At 39.0% G+C, this 18,099-nt stretch overlaps 1 protein-coding gene across 2 annotated transcripts in view; it reads left to right on the plus strand.

Annotated features, from left to right (window-relative positions):
- Positions 1-352: 352 nt before the first annotated feature.
- Positions 353-18,099, plus strand: part of LOC150109347 (cytidine deaminase-like) — a 67,717-nt gene continuing 49,970 nt past the window's right edge. Inside the window, exons 1-2 of one of the 2 annotated variants that reach the window (XM_090407557.1) lie at positions 353-940; positions 7,616-7,744. In XM_090407557.1, coding sequence (XP_090263683.1) covers positions 934-940; positions 7,616-7,744 — 136 coding nt within the window. In that variant the 5' untranslated portion in view covers positions 353-933. The remainder of the gene's footprint in view (positions 941-7,615; positions 7,745-18,099) is intronic. The other variant, XM_090407564.1, reaches the window with a different exon arrangement.

An 18,099-nucleotide genomic window follows, 5' to 3' on the forward strand; every position in this document is an offset into this window, starting at 1 on the left:
TGATGGATAGGCCTGCTTTTGAGAACAAAGTTTATCAAAACGCGGTGTAATATCAGAAATGGCACTCTAAGTTCTTTAGTAATATTTAATCTTGAACGATACTTGGACTTCGTAGCTACCAAAGCAGAAAAGCCTTTCTCGGTTTCTGTCACACGCGTTTTATAAGTGCGAGAGAAGAAAATAATTATTAGTTATTTTGAAATTAATGATAATTAAAACCTGTATTATCAACAGTTTTTCTTTCTGTATTTTTATTTGTTGTTATTTTGAAAACTGATCAGGGCAGTTTTAATTTTTATCTGTAGGAAAGTATGCCCCCCCCCTTTCAAGCTATTCGCCTTCCCCCTGGGGATCGCGCCCCACAGTTTGAGAACACTGTTCTACACGCTTCTGTATCATAAAAAAATATCTCCTTTTCTCGAAGTTAATTATCATTTAATATTTTTAATATGACTACATATGTTTTGTTTTTCAGTTTAAGAAACGATTTAGAAAAATAAATAAATATATATAATGTCATAATCTGTCAGAAAGAACTTTTATGAAACGTACAGGAGTGTTATTACTATTGTGTAATATTACGCAATCCTGAAGTTTGTTTAGGAATTTTGTCAGGATATTTAACAGTAGTTTGGCTAGAACTACCAGTGTGTTGGAGTTTTATTATTATTATTAGACACCTCCAGGGAGTCCAAAGACTCGATTGTTATTACTGGCTATTAAATCAAGAGTTTACTGCTTTGATCAGTTAATCACAACTGTTATCTAATGATGCTTCTTCCTAATTGGTTGATTAGTACTTTCGGTTTTATATCGTAAACTTAGTTTACCAGTATCACCCCAACATATGTTATACCGTTGCAGTTCCCAATTTGGATAACAAAATTAGTTATACGAAGTTCCGGTTTGGATAAAAGCAGCACGTCTTCCGCAATGAACGGTAAGGTGCTATTGTATCTTTTTAGTTTCAGTAAGGCAGGATGAAAATATCATTTTATTTTAAACAGCCCCGAGACATGTTTTCTATCAGATATCTCAGATATATGCATATTAGCATCAACCTACTCTAATCTGTTTCCCTTCTTTACTGTGGTGTGAGGATTATATGCAGGTGTCTTTTTGTAATACCAATCATTTATTAGATTTTAAAATATATAGATCATTTATTCACTTGTTAATTTTGTAAAATTTATATGTACTTATGAAATTGGCTGACCGAACGAATAGCATACCCACCGGCTAACCGAGCGACCGAGTTCGAATCCCGCCTGGATATAGCTGTTGGTGAATGTTTTTAGGTGAGATTCCACTGTGAGACCGTTTCCCTGTTTTTTGGAAGCCTGAAATAACTTGAAAAAGTTGATCTCTAGATTATGTAATTTAAAAAAAAACAAAAAATCTTTAGCTTATTCCTGGTGCTTATAGATGTACAACCAACCTCGCGTAGCAAGACCATATGTTTTAGCAGCATGTGGCATTCGCCATTGGTTAGAAAAGGAATTTGTTTCAATCTCTGTATGATGAAGAAGCTTTATAAGAGCTTTTTCAACTGAAAGTGAATTATTATGAGGTTTGGGACACATTGATGGGACGCTGCTTACTCAATTGGAAGAGCTATACTGGAGGAAGTAGGGGACACAAGAGATCTGGAGTTAATGATTGATAGAAACCTGAAATTCAGGGGACATATTATTGCAAAGGTAGTGAAGGTAACACAGAGGATTGCTGCAATCATAAGAAGGACGCTGACCTGCAGAGATAAAAGAGTTATCATTCTGTTGTATAAGACCCTGATCAGACCACACTTAGACTATTGTTCTCAGATTTGGTCCCCAGGATTTGAAGAGGATAAATTAACTGTGGAAAGGATACAAAGACGAATGACAAAGATGGTTTCAGGACTGTACAATTTTGGTTATGAGGATCGGCTGAGGGTATGTGGACTGCAGAGTTTGGTGGATAGAAAAAGGAGAGGTGATATGATTGAGACTTTTAAACTGCTGAGAGGTGGTTACAGGGTTGACACTGGGGAGTTCTTTCACTTGGTTGAACAGTGGGAAGGAGTGATGACAAGAGGCCATCCCTGGAAGTTACGAAAGGAAACTGTGAGCAAGAGGGGGAGGAGTGGTTTCTTTGCATGGAGGGTGGTTGAACCATGGAATGCATTGCCTGATAGAGTGGTGAGAGCGAGAACAGTCAATGAGTTTAAGGAGTGATATGATAGACCTGTGTTTCCTAGGAAGGACCTCCTGCGATGAGTCTTTTAACTTCTTGGAGGCCTGAATAATAATAATAATTATTATTATTACAGACTGCTCTAAGGTGTCCTTAGACTCATTGAGGGAGCCCTAAACATCATGTCAAGAACTATCCAACATTTGCACAGTATCTATCATACTTTGTTTGAACCATTCACATTCATGGCACCGACAACAGACTCTGGCAACCTGTTCCACTCGTTCACTACTCCACAAGCAAAAAAAATCCTAGTTCTAACACCCTTGCTAACTACACTCTTACTCAGTTTCCAGACCTGTTCTGAAAAATTTCCCCTGAATTAATCTTGTAAAATCTCTCAGTAATTTGTGTGTCTCAATCATATCACTCCTTTTCTGCCTAACAGCCAGTTTCTGTAACCCACAAATCTTTAACCTGTTCTTGTAAGGTTCATTCCATAGACCTGCTACTGTCTTGGTCACTTGCCTCTGGATCCGCTCTCCACCAAGAAACCCTGGAACCCAGATTTGCACACAGTAGTCAAGATGGGGATCTTATCAAGGCTCAATAAAGAGGAACAATAATCTGTTTGTCTTTGCTTATCAAAATATTCTTCAGTAATGCAGCTCATCAGATCACATAACCAAGTGATCTGATGAGCTGCATTAGCCACTTTTGCTATGTGCCCCCTAAACTTTAACTCCTTATCCACCAACACTCCTAAATCTCTGGCTTTGTCAATTTCCTGGAGTACAGTTCCACCAATATGGTATACAGTTGGTAATCTTTTCACCCCCAAAATGCATAACCATACACTGCCACATTAAACTAATATCCATTCTCCTTTGCCCAGACTGCCAGTCTATCCAAATCATCGTGCAAAATTTTACCATCATCTGTATTAACTATTGCTCTACCCAATTTTGTATCATCAGCAAATAACTGAACAGTTCCTCTCAGATCCTTTCCTATATTTGTTATTTGATGTTATTATCCATTTGTTAAGTCCTAAATGGTGGGAAAAACTCATGAAACTAGGAAACGATTAAAAATAGTATTTAATGCTTCCAATATTTCATCTCAGTTACAGAAACATTGTCAGAGAGCACAAAATAAGATTTGTAAAAGCGCACACACGCGTGTGCACACACACACATATGCACGCACGCACGCTCAGTGTTTCTGGTTAAGATACATAGATGATGTCTTTTCTATTTGGTCTTGTGAACCCAGACACAGTAGGTACTTTTGACAGGTGTTTAGTCACCTGTGTACCTAATGGTAACCTGTCTTTTTCAGTATATAGGAAACCCACTCACATAGGCAAATACATTCACAATCTTTTCCATCACCCCCCCCTCAACAATATGGTGTCATAAAAACACTAAACCGTAGAGTTTATAACCTTTGTTCCAATTAGACCTCTCTTGCAACAGAACTCAATCATATATACACCACACTTTTCTATCTGATGGCTACAGCTCCCACAATATCAGAAAAATAATCAATCCTTCCTCCACTCCATGAACCCTTCTCTTCAGAAAGATTTTAGTAATATTGTTACCATCCCCTATGTCCGAGACACATCAGAAAAAATATCCAAAATCTTAAATCTTTGCACCACTTTGAAACTCCACTTAAAACCAACTACCATTATCCACTCCACTAAAGACACCCTCCCACCTCCTCAGTTACAGGTGTATATAGAGTTCCTTGTTTCTGCCAGTTGGGACAGGAAGATCAGCTACCATCTGAATGGAAGAGCTTGAAAAATGACTCTGCAGTCATGACTATGGTCAGTCTGGCTTTGGATACAGTTGACTGATAGAAAAGACCACCATGCTCCAGCACAGTTAAATTTAGAAGAGAAAGACTGTTTTTAGAATCTGCTGCGTCTCTTAAAAATAAAGTCAAACAAATATAGTTGCATAAAACTTCACAAAATATGGGAAACACTAATACTTTGAGATTCCAGTTTACATCCTAGGCTGCCAACAGGTGTCCATAGAGGGTGTCGCCACCTAGTTAGGACTCTAGTCTTTTTGTCCATGTGTTTCAGTTTGTTTTGTGCTGCGTTTGTGTATGTGTTACAAGTCGATTTTATACTCCCCGATGATGTATCTGTAACTGAGATGAAATATTGAAATCATTAAATACTATTTTTAATTGTTTCCTAATGCTGTTTCACTCCATTAAACTTTTATCATTAAAAAGTGAATTAGCCAGTCTCAGATGGACATAGCAGGATTTTTCCATTCAGAAATTTAGTTATTTTTTCTCTCGTAAAATCACAACTGACTAGAGAACACAAGCAATTTACAGACAAAAATACATTTAAGAGGTGGAGTAGGCAGCAGCTTTTCCTGATTAATCCTATCACTCTGTGTAGGGTACAGTATCAAGTAATAATTAGGAGTATTGCTAGCTGAGATTAATTTGTGATTATGCATTAATCTTTGAATTGCATCTTGAAGTAAAACCTTGCTAATGTCACTTGACATCACAGCAGTAACACTAGTGGGTGAGTAATACAGTTACCAGTTCTCTTTGTATTCCTAAAATTTTGTAGAGCATAACCCTTATGTTTTTATGGTATTATATAGTGTGGGGAAACAGAAGGCTTAGTAGAATGCAGTCAGTCTGACAGTGTTGTGTAAGTGTTGTTTTATTAGAATAGATTTCATTGCAGATAAAATACCCAACCAAAGGACATATTTAATATGGCCTAAAAGCAGTATGATAAGAGTGCAGTATTTGTTACTGGTTATTGTATTCCATTTATAAAAAAATATTAAATACTAAATGAGTCGCTGGATATGAATAAAGTTCTGCAAGTTGTCCACAAGAAAACTACAGAGGTAAGCATACAAAAAAGACTAGAGGTAATTATGTCTGCACACAAATGCCTGGACTATTAGGTACAAAGAGGTTGAGTTTGTTGCCTCCGTGAACACCTCTTTGCATTGTAGACATTCATATGACCTGCCTTTCAGAGGAAGATATATTAATTGAAATCAAGTGTAGAGAGTATAAAGTATTTTAAGGAAGGACAGACTAGATAGGAGAGGAAGGATATACTACTAATGATATCAGAGAATTTGAGTTCATGTAAGATAGAAAGCTATGAATGCAAGTTAGTAACAATCCATGTAGAAGTGAATATGAAGATTTCATGGTGATGATATGTTGGAAAAGGTCCAGAGAAGATTCATAAAGGGTGGTCAGTGGTCTTTGAAATGTGGAGTATGAGGACAGATTTAGAGAATATAAGTTGAAAAGCCTTGTGAATAAGATGAGGGGGAGGAAGGAATATGATTGAGACATATAAACTAGTCAGGGGTTGTTATCAGGTTGACATGGAAGAGATTTTTAATAGAATGGGGGAGGGGGCTAGAACAAGAGGTCATTGCTGAAACTGTATAAGAAGGATGTGAGCAGAGGAGTAAGGAGTAGGTTCTTTGCACGGAGAGTGCTTCTACATAACAACAAACGGAATGCGTTGCCTCAGTTTGTTGTTATGTAGAAGCATTGGATGAGCATTGTGTGCAATAGTGTGTACCTCCCACAACGAGTCTCTGACTTCATGGAAATCAGATGTTAATAACAATAACTACAGTTGCATTGAATTAAATGATATTAGATATATCTCAGTTCTCTATAAGGCTGGTTTGGAATTATTATACGTATGGATGGTGGAAGATTGTTTAGATAATAGTTTACTCCAATTAACTGATAGCAGAATAATCAGTTTTTGGATCCTTTGGATGTTAAGTTAAAGTTTGGGCTTTTCAATGAAAGTCTGGCTTCGGCCAAGGTGCCCAGGGAATGGAAGGAAGATAAGATAATGCCATTCCATAAGGGTGGTAACAGACTGGAAGTGTCTAATTATAGGCCAGTCTGTGTGTCATCAATAGTTGTTAAGATCTTGGAGAAAGTAGTGAGGGACCGTATACAGTATTGGGCAGATGAGGGTAATGTTATCTGTGAGAGTCAACATGGATTTGTGAAAGGGTGCTCTTGTTTTAGCAATATGCTAGCTTTTTATAATAAAGTTACAAGAACATCAGATGAGGGGAAGGCATATACTGCAATTTTCTTAGACTTAGCAAAGGCATTTGACAGGGTGCCACTTGATAAGCTGCTATTTAAGTTGCAGCACATGGGTCTGGATGTCAGATTGGTCAACTGGATTCAGGATTGGCTGTCTGATAAGTATCAGAGAGTTGTGTATGGTTGAGCAGTTTCAAGAAGGCAGAGGGTTACAAGTGGGGTCCCACAGGGCTCAGTACTAGGACCTATATTGTTTAACCTTTATATCAATGGCATTGCAAGGTTGTTTCAGTTGTTTGCAGTTGATGCGAAGCTAGAACCACATCTGCACTATTATTAGTAATAGTGCAGATGTGGTAGCCCTGCAAGAGGATTTGAATAAGCTAGATAGATGGGCAAATCAATGGGGGGGGGTATCAGTTTAATGCAGCAAAATGTAAGGTCTTGAAGTTTGGGAAACATCGATGGGATGCTGCATACTCTATGGGTGGAGTTATACTGTAGGAAGTAGGGGAGACAAGAGATCTGGGGTTGATGGTTGATAGAAACCTGAAGTTTAGGGGACATATTGCAAAGGTTGTGAAGGTAACACAGAGGATTGCTGCAATTATGAGAAGGACACTGACCTGCAGAGATAAGAGGGTTATCATTCCGTTGTATAAGTCTCTGATCAGACCACACTTGGACTATTGTTCTCAGATTTGGTCTCCAGGATTTGAAGGGGATAAATTAACTGTGGAAAGGATACAAAGACGGATGACAAAGATGGTTTCAGGACTGTACAAGGATAGTTATGAGGATAGGCTGAGAGAATGTGGACTGCAGAGTTGGTGGCTAGAAGAAGGAGAGGTGATATGATTGAGACTTTTAAACTGTTGAGAGGTGGTTACAGGGTTTGACACTGGGGAGTTCTTTCGCTTGGTTGAACAGCGGGAAGAAGTGATGACAAGAGGCCATCCCTGGAAGTTACGAAAGGAAACTGTGAGCAAGAGGGTGAGGAGTGGTTTCTTTGTGTGGAGGATGGTTGAACCGTGGAATGCATTGCCTGATGGAGTGATGAGAGCGAGAATGGTCAATGAGTTTAAGGCATGGTACGATACTTTGTGTTTCTTAGGTGGGGATCTCCCCCTCAATGAGTCTTGATAGACTTTATGTTCTTTCGACTCCATGGAGGCCTGAATAATAATAATAATAATAATAATAAATTAACTGCATTAGAATTTGAAATTCATATCTTTCCCGACTTTGCTTGCCTTTTTTCCTTCCAAAAAATATATTGATTCCCAATATGATTATAGTTAAGTATCATTTTTTATATTGTGTAATAACATATTTTTTATTTATTTAGCAGAAATTGATCCAAAAGTAATGAAAATTTTGGAAACCAGTAGAGCTGCTTTATCTATGGCTTATTGTCCTTATAGTAAGTTTGCTGTAGGTGCTGCACTTCTCTGTGAGGATGAGACTATTATTTCAGGTGATTAATTGAAATAATAAAGCTATAACACTAATATTATGTTTGTTGATGAAATTAGATCCTGTTATATACTGTATCTGTTTTGTATTCATAAACCTGTATTTATCCAGTTCCTGGAAACTCATGGAAAAATTAAGCAGATGTCACCATGTGGAAGGAATAATTAAAAGAAACCAAACTAATTACTCGACTTTCAACTTTCATATTAAGGTCATCATCTGGAGTACTAAATATTACTATTTAGTACCTAAATCCTGGAGTTGGAGAATTAATTATTATTATTATTTTGGGATGTCTGTGGAATAACAAGACTCATCACGAGAGACCTACTTTTGAAAACACCACGTTTATTTATACTATTCTTTAAACCGTTTTACATCTGAATATTCACTATTAGGCATTGCATTCTACAACTTAGCCAACTTCTGTGCAAAAAAATAAAACCCACTCCTCACAGCCTACTTTTGGAACTTCTAGGAATATCCCCCTTGTTCTGGTTCCTTCCCCTTGTTCTACTCTATGAAAAATCTCCCCAGTGTCAATCCTATAAATACCTCTCAACAGTTTAAATGTCTCAATCATGTTACCCCTTCATCTTTTATCCACTAATCTTTGCTGTTTGCATGACCTCAATCTTTCCTTATAATCAACATTTTACAACCCTGATATCATTTTTGTTATTTACCTTTGTACCCTTTCTAAGATTACTACATCCTTTTCAAATCCTGGTGACTAGATTTGAGTAGAGTAATCCAGACGTGGTCTGATCAGGGTTTTATACAATGGAATCACCACTCTTTTATCTATGTTCATCAACATCCTCCTCAATGCAGCATTCCTCTGGATTGCCTTCACATCCTTTGCGATATGTCTTCTGAAGCATATTATCTGTGGAACCCAAATTTCAGTACTTTACATTTAGCACTATTATTATTATTATTATTATTATTATTTCGGGCTACTCCAGGGAGTCCTTAGACTCATCGAGGGAGGCCCTAAACATCATGTCCACATAACTATTCGACATTCTCACAGTATCTATCATACTTTGCCTTGAACTCGCTCACTGTCATAGCACCCACAACAGACTCTGGCAGCTTATTCCACTCATTTACCATTCTAAAAGTAAAGAACACAGCTCTAACACCTCTGCTAACCACACTCTTTCCCAGCTTCCATAGGCGTCCCCCTAGTTCTCCCACCACCAGTCCTTATCTTAAAAATATCCTCTGAATTAATCCTATAGAATCCCTTTAGCAATTTGAATGTCTCAATCATATCTCCCCTTTTCCGCCTATCAACCAGTTTCTGCAATCCACAAATCTTCAACCTTTTCTCATATGGTTCATTCCATAGACCTGCTATCATCTTAGTCACTCGCCTCTGGATCCTCTCCGCCTCTTTCCCATCAAGAAGGAACCGAGGTGACCAAATCTGGGCACAGTAGTCGAGATGAGGTCTTATCACAGCTCAGTACAGAGGTACAATAACTTGCTTGTCTCTGCTGGTCAAGGTATTTTTCAACAACCAAGTGAGTTGATGAGCTGATTTAGCTACTTTTGCAATGTGCCCCCTAAACTTCATCTCCCTATTCACCAACACTCCCAAGTCCCTGGCCTCATCAATCTCTTGGAGTACAGTTCCACCAATGTGGTTTACTGCTGCTAATCTTTTCACCCCAAAATGCATAACCTTACATTTTGTCACATTAAATTGACATCCATTCTCCTTAGCCCAGAACTCCAATCTATCCAAGTCATCCTGCAAGACTTTAACATCTTCTGCATTCACTATTGCCCTACCCAACTTCGCATCATCAGCGAACAAATGAACTGTTCCACTGAGATCCTTCCCTATATCGTTAATGAACAGATTAAACAGCAGTGGTCCAAGAACAGAATCCTGCGGCACACCACTAGTCACAGGCTGTCTTTTGGACTCTACTCCTGAATAAACTACTCTTTGATATCTCTCCATCAACCACCCACCTATCCATCTCACCAACCCTATATCCATTCCCATATGTTGTAGTTTACGGATTAGAATTCCATGTGGTATCCTGTCAAATGCTTTTGCCAGGTCCAGCAGTATCACTGTAAACCCATTTCCCTTATCCAGTTCTGCCGTCACCTTGTTATAAAACTTGAGCAAGTTACTGAGGCATGATCTACCCTTCACAAAGCCATGCTGTCCCCTGTACAGTATCTCATTTTCATCAATCCATTCCTATATTTTTCCTTTGACTACTTTCTCGAAGACCTTGACAACGACTCCTGATATGATGATCGGTCGGTAATTTGCCACCATAGTCTTGGATCCTCCTTTATGCAGTGAAACTATTTTCCCCTCTTTCCACACCTTCGGGACTAAACCAGACCCAAGACTCAGATTATTTCCGTAGAAAATTCCCGTATAAACTAATGGTTCCTTCATTTTTTTCAATGTCACTACCTGAATGATATACTTTTGCAAAGTGCGCGCTCAGTAACTCCACTGGTTCAGTGGAGTTACTTAGCTACTGGTTCAGTGACCTCCTTACCATCGTCATTCCTTAAAATCATTTTACCATGTACAGTTTTTTCTTGCTTGCAGCATATTGAAAGAACTGTTTGGGATTCTCTTTTGCTTGCATAGCTAGTTTCCTTTCATAATCAGCTTTTGCTGTTTTTACCACACTCGTTACCCTTCTGGCCTGTACTCTTTATACTGTTCGTGTGCCTGCAGGTCACTCCTTTCTTTAAATTCCCTCCACAGTTGTTTCTTTTTTAGCAGCTCAAGTTCAATGGTGTTATTCATCCATTTAACCCCTACTTGTTTTACTATTCGGACCCTAGGTATACAATCAGCCATAACCTCCTGTAAATGCTCCTTGACCACTTCCCATGCTCTAGCGACGTCCAGCCCTTGCAGTTGTACATGCTGGCACTGATCCAAGCAATCTCCTAAGCGTGTCAAACTTGCCAGCATGGTAATTCCACATATACCCTGTCTTAATAAAAAATTTCACACCTTTAGCCACCTCCCAGGTCAAGACCTTATGATCACTCTCACCAATAGGTGGCAACATGGTCATATTCATTACAGTCAAATTCTCAGATGCTGTTACCAGGTCAAGCACTCTCACACCCCTAGTATTTTCAATTACATGCTGTCTCAGATAGTTATCCCTTAATAATTGAATAAAATCCATTTCCTTCCTCACATGTGTCCTCTCCTCTTCCAATCAATGTTACCGTAGTTGAAATTCCATCATAATAATTACCCTCCTTCCACTCATTTCATCAATTTGTTTATGCATACTATCTCCACCATCTATTCCATCACTTGGTCTATAGCAGCACCCAACTGTATATTTTATTCTGCCAGTCTCAATCTCACACCAAATAGCCTCAAATGAGCTCCTTTCACTATCCTGCAATACAACTTCAATTCTCCTTGGCTGCAGTTCATCAGCTATCATCAATAACACCCCTCCCCCCATTTTATTCTCTCTGTCCCTCCTAAACACTATAACCTACACATTCTATCCCACTAACTATATCATCTTCTGTCAGCCATGTTTCACTAATGCCAATAACCTGTGGCCAGGAAGAGCTAATCAAGGCCAAAAATTCTTCCTTCTTGTTCCTAATACTCCTGGCATTAGTATACATGAAATGCAGTGATCCCTTTGTCCCACCCCTATCTTGATGCATTATTCTAAATGTCCCATTCCCATTTTTTTGTCCTTAGTGCTGGCTCGGGTACATTATATACATTTTTACACTCAACTGTCTCACTGAAGTTTGCATATCCACTCTCCCCCCTCCTTGGTGGTTCTAGTTTCCCTGGTTCTGCACATCCATTTTCGCTTCATTCAGCAACAATATTAAAATGACATCCGCCATTTATTTGCTCACCTTTTGAACTTATTCAAATCCTCTTGAAGAGCAATATCATCAGCCCTATTATTAATAATCCTCCCAACATCATCTGCATACAACTGAATATCTCCTTGTAATCCAGTCACAATATCGTTAATAAAAATGTTGAACAATAATGGTCCTGGTACTGAACCCTGTAGAACCCCATTTATAACTTCAGAACACACGCAATTTACAGACAAAAATTACTAGTTGTGGTGTTGGAGGTGGGCGGTAGATGGCGTTGATTCGTAGTAGAGGTAAGGTGTAGAGATAGTTGAAGATGTCCTCCCACGATGAGTCCTCTGACTCCTTGGAGGTATCAGGAATAATAATAATAATAATAATAATAATCTTACTACTGATACAGCTACACCAAATACAACATTCTGATATCTATCTGAGAATCAATTTCCAATTCACTTCACTAACCAGTTATACAACCTTATGTGTTGCAACTTATATATCAACTTATCATGGGTACCCTGTCAAATGCATTTGCAAAATCCAAAAAAATTGCAGTCTATGTCTTTCCCTTGTCAACTTCCCTTGTTACTTTATGATAAAAACAAGGAATTTACTGAAACAAGAGTGCTCATTTACAAATCCATGCTGACCTTCACATATAATATTACTCTCATCTGCCCAAAATTGGGTACAATCTTGCAGTAATTTTTTCTAAAATCTTAACAATTACAGAAGAAATATGAACTGATCTGTTGGGAGTTTTTTCTACTTGGTTAGGCAAACTTTGTTTGCTTACACTTGGATAAAGGATTAAACTAAATTTATTATAAACTGGTCTGATGTTTCCATTTTACCACCACTCTTATGACATGGCACTATGTTATCCTCCTTCCACTTTTTGAGCACTTTTCCAGTAGATAGACTTTCACTGAACAGCCAAGACAGTAAAATTGTCAGTTCTTTAGCTCATTCTCTTAAAATGTGCTGAAATTTCATCCATTCTCACTGCTTACTGAATTTCAGAGATTGATATTTGAAATACATTTTACTCATGCACCTCCAACCCTTCATCTGTCCCCATTCCTCCTGGAATAAAATTTGCTTTTTTAGGATGAAATACCACAATGAAGTGATTATTAAACATCTCCACTATATCCTCAGCATTGATTACTCAAACCCCATTTCTATCTGACAGAGTCGTTCATCCATAATTGTTGCTTCTCCTACTAGCCACAAATGAAAGAATTCCTTAGGATTTTGCTTGAATTGCAGTGGCTAATCTCTTTTCATATTCCATTTTTGTCTTCCTTACCATATTAGTCACATTCCCGACTTGAATCTTATATTCTTCATTTAACTGCCCTTTACTCCTCTCTCTCTCTCTCTCTCTCTCTCTTTCTTTATACTTTTCTGTAATCTCTTTTTCATTGCAGTTTCTGTTTGATTTCATTAGTCATCCATTTTACACCAAGTTGTGTTATTTTTTTTTTTTATTGTGGAACACAGTTGCCATTGTCACTGGTACATATTTCTGAAATACCTTCCATTGAAGTCCTAATTATTTGTGATCTGCTTGTTCTGCTATTTTAATTTAAAAATATTGTTATTATCTTATGTGGGTTGAATTGCTCTAATTTGACTATCATGGATTTCTTTTTTCCACAGATAGAAGGCTATGCACTGTACTGTGCTTTAGATTATTATTATTATTATTATTATTCAGGCCTCCATGGAATCAAAAGACTCATCGTGGGAGGTCCTTCCTAAGAACATAAAGTCTGTCAAGATTCATCAAGGGGAGGTCCCCCCTAAGAAACACAAAGCCTATCATACCACTCCTTAAACTCATTGACCGTTCTCGCTCCCACCACTCCATCAGGCAATGCATTCCACGATTCAACCACCCTCCACACAAAGAAACCACTCCACACAAAGAAACCACTCCACACAAAGAAACCACTCCATCTAACCACTCCACTCAATCTGTTAGATGCCTCTAACAGACGTGCTAAAACCACTCCTTCAGATCTGTGTAAGTTTCCGTCTTTTAATCTCTCTCTCATACAGAACTTAAAAACTTTACTATCTTTAATAATGTGGCACCAGCCATGGCTTATTTGGTTAAAGCACTTGTCTTGTAAACTGGAAATTATGGGTTTGAATTCAATTCAGTGCCTGTATATTCACATTCTTGCTCAGTATGGGCAAAAGATAATTGGTATCAGTTTAATGTGGAGAAATGTAAAGTTATGCATTTTGGGATAAATAGATTACAGGCTGAGTATTCAGGAAATAGATGAAGCTAGGGATTTAGGGGTGGTGGTAGACAGAGAGTTAAAGCCTAGAGGACATGTTGCTAAGGTAGCTCATAAGATTATTTGGCTATCGAAGAACACACTAAGAGTAGAGATAAGGAATTTATTATTCCTCTTTATAAGGCCTTGATATGTTCACATTTGGATTACTGTACTGAGGTCAGGTTACCGGGGTTTCTTGAGGATGAGGAAGTGGTGGAGAGGATCCAGAGGTGAGTGACCAAGATGGTGAGTGGTCTGGGAAACATTCCATATGAGGACAGATTGAGGGTGTGTAGGCTGCAGAAATTGATTGATAGGTGAAATATAGGTGATATTATAGGAACATTTAAGTTACTTAAAAGGGTTTATAGGAGATTAATGCAGGAGAAATATTTCAGCACCTGGCTGGAGGGGGAACAGAACAAGAGCTAATCCTTCCTGGAAGTTGAGTAAAATTGTGGTTAATAGGTGTGTATGTGTGAAGACTAGATTTTTCACCTGGAAAGTTGTTGAATAGAATGCCAGAGTCAGTTGTTAATGTTTTGTCTGTTAATGGGTTCAAGAAGCGGCATGACAGATTGTGTGGATAGTTTGGGTCTCTAGTGATGAGTCTTTGGTCTCCATGGAGGTGTCCGTATAATAATAACACCACTAAAAGAACGGTAACATTAGAATAGTAATACTATTTGGTATTATGTTTCTAGATTTTCTTATTCTTTGTCACATTTAATCCCTATAACTACATCATCTGCTGTGAGCCAAGTCTCACTAATGCCTATGACATTTGGCAAGGTGAGCTGAAAGAGGAGGTGGAATGTCTTGTGAATGAGAGCAGAAGTATGAAAGATAAGATTAGGAGAATGGAAGAGATAAAGCAAGCCGAATCAGAGTAGGGGAGAGAGAGAATTTTGGGAGTGTTAGAAGAGGAGAGAAAGGAAACAATAGAAGAGAGGGAATGAGTGAGAGGTATGGGGATGCTAGAAGAGGAGAGAAAGGAAACAATAGAAGAGAGGGAATGAGTGAGAGGTATGGGGATGCTAGAAGAGGAGAGAATGGAAACAGTAGAAGAGAGGGAATGAGAGAGAGGTATGGGAATGCTAGCAGATGAGAAAATGGAAACAGTAGGAGAGATCAAATGAGAGAGGGATATGGAAGTGCTAGAAGTGGAGAAAATGGAAACAGTAGGAAAGAGGGAATGAGAGAGATGTATGGGAGTGCTAGAAGAGGAGAGAATGGAAACAGTAGGAGAGAGAGAGAGAGAGAGACCTATGGGAATGAGAGAAGAGGAGAGAATGGAAAGAATAGGAGAGAGGGAATGGTAAGAGGTATAATGTATGGCGACTCAATGATCCGTGGTGTTTGCCAGGAGGAACAATTGAAAGGGTGGCTATGGCCATTAAGAGAGGTGAAAGAGTGGATGAGATGATTGTGATGGTAGGAACAAATGACTTGAGTGGTAATGTAAGTTGGGCAGCGAGAAATATGAGATTTTTGCTTGAGGCTGTACGGAAGAAGACAGAGAGAGGAAAAATAGTGTGCGTGTTGCCTAGATATTGATAATGACGAGCTGAGCAGAAGAGCGGTGATATTGAATGGCATAATAGCAAGAATGTGTGACAAGAGAGGACTGGTATATGTGGATGCTTGGAGTGCGTTTGAGGAAAGAGAGGAATTGTATGCGAGAGACCGCTTACATTTGAATGAGGAAGGACGTAGGCATCTGGAGAGATTGCTGTTCTGAACGAGTCAGTGTGTCCCAGGGAGGATGATAGCAGGGGTGGCCTCTTGTGGGAATGGATACTTGGGAGAAGGGAGACGACATCAGGTGACACTGAGCCCAGTGGAGTCTAGAGGGAGATAATGCTGGGTATAGAAACAGTGGCATTTATATGCTTTATACTAATGCCAGGAGTATCCGGAATAAGGGAGAGGAATTGGTGTCACAGATAGCATCAGCCTGGCCAAAAGTTATTGGGATCATTGAGACGTGGTTGACAGAAGTGGATATAATAACAGGAATAGAAGTCGCTGGGTACAGCGTTTTATGTCAGGTAGGAGGGGAAAGCGTGGTGGTGGGGTACTGCTTATGATAAGTGACAACCTATGTCCTCTAAGAGTGGAGGCTTTGGAAGGAAGTGAGACAAATGATTTTGAGAGCATATGGTGGCAGGCAAGACAGGATATTTAGTGAGGTGTTGCTACAGACCCAGGAGCACAGAGGATTGGAGACCAGGAGATGTTTAATCAGTTAAGTTTGGCAAGTGAAAGAAGAATGATTGTTATGGGAGATTTTAACTACAGTAGTATAAATTGGAGAGAGGAAGATGAATGTAGCAGTAGGGGAATGGAATTTCTAGAATTCTTGAGGGACAAATGTCTTAGGCAACATATAACAGAGGGAACAAGAGGTTCAAGAGTTTTGGATTTGGTTATAGCATCAGAAGAGTTGATAATAACTGAGATGACATCTCTCCCACCAGTTGGAGAGATTGACCATATGGTTTTGACTTGGAAAATGAATAGACATGCAGGAGTATCAAAGAGACGAGAACTTATGTGGAATTATAAAGCAGGTTATTATAATAGTCTTAGACATCAACTTCGGGAAGTTTCATGGAAGGAGGAACTGGAAGGCCAGGATATCATTAGTGCATGGGAAATTGTGAAAGAATATTTGTTAGCAGCAATGGTAAGTTGTATACCACGAGTGAAGAAGAGGACACAATTTGGAGTATGGTGGATGACAAACAATATTAAACAGGAATTGCATGCGAAAAAGAGGCTGTGGAAGAGATATAAGGAGACAGGTGAAGAGAAGATGCATGAAGAATATAAGACACAGGCCAGAGGAGTGACTAGTGTGGTAAGGAAAGCGAAACTGGAATATGAGAGGAGATTGGCCCTAAGATCCAAAGAAAATCCTAGGGAATTTTTTTAGCTATGTGGCCAGTAGGAGGAGAAATAACTGTGGAAGAATGATATTGTGGGATAAAAATGGGAATAGAATGACTGATGCAGAGGACATAGTGGAATTGTTCAATGAACACTTTATTTGAGTATTTCATCCTAGAGGAGTCAGTTTTAATGCTAGAGGGATAGGGCTGGTTTAGGGTTTAGAGGTACAGGAGGAGAGTGTGTGTTTCAGATACTGAGTACTCTGGATGTCAGTAAAGCTTTGGAACTAGATGGTATTTCACCACGAGTTTTGAGAGAATATGCTAGAAAACTGACAGTGCCTTTAACCTGGCTTTTCAATGAAAGTCTGGCTTTGGCAAAGGTGCCCAGGGAATGGAAGGAAGATAAGATAGTGCCATTGCATAAGGGTGGTAACAGACTGGAAGTGTCTAATTATAGGCCAGTCTGTGTGTCATCAGTAGTTGTTAAGATTTTGGAGAAAGTAGTGAGGGACCATATACAGCGTTGGGCAGATAAGGGTAATGTTATCTGTGAGAGTCAACATGGATTTGTGAAAGGGCGCTCTTATTTTAGCAATATGCTAGCCTTTTATAATAAAGTTACAAGAACATTAGATGAGGGAAAGGCATATACTGCAATTTTCTTAGACTTAGCGAAGGCATTTGACAGGGTGCCACATGATAAGCTGATATTTAAGTTGCAGCACATGGGTCTGGATGTCAGATTGGTCAACTGGATTCAGGATTGCCTGTCTGATAGGTATCAGAGAGTTGTGTATGATGGAGCAGTTTCAAGGAGGCAGAGGGTTACAAGTGGAGCTTCCACAGGGCTCAGTACTAGGACCTATATTGTTTAACCTTTATATCAATGACATTGCCAGTGGATTGCAAGGGGATATTCAGTTGTTTGCGGATAATGCGAAGCTGGGAAGGATTATTAGTAATAGTGCAGATGTGGTAGCCCTGCAAGAGGATTTGAATAAGCTAGATAGATGGGCAAATGAATGGGGGTATCAGTTTAATGCAGCAAAATGTAAGGTCTTGAGGTTTGGGAAACATCGATAGGATGCTGCATACTCTATGGGTGGAGTTATACTGGAGGAAGTAGGGGAGACAAGAGATCTGGGGTTGATGATTGATAGAAACCTGAAATTTAGTGGACATATTGCAAAGGTGGTGAAGGTAACACAGAGGATTGTTGCAATTATGAGAAGGACACTGACCTGCAGAGATAAAAGGGTTATCATTTTGTTGTATAAGTCTCTGATCAGACC

This window comes from Typopeltis vanoorti, chromosome 2, assembly GCF_054136105.1.
Source record: "Typopeltis vanoorti isolate ZY-2024b chromosome 2, IOZ_Tvanoo_1.0, whole genome shotgun sequence".
NCBI classification, from domain to species: Eukaryota; Metazoa; Arthropoda; class Arachnida; order Uropygi; family Thelyphonidae; genus Typopeltis; species Typopeltis vanoorti.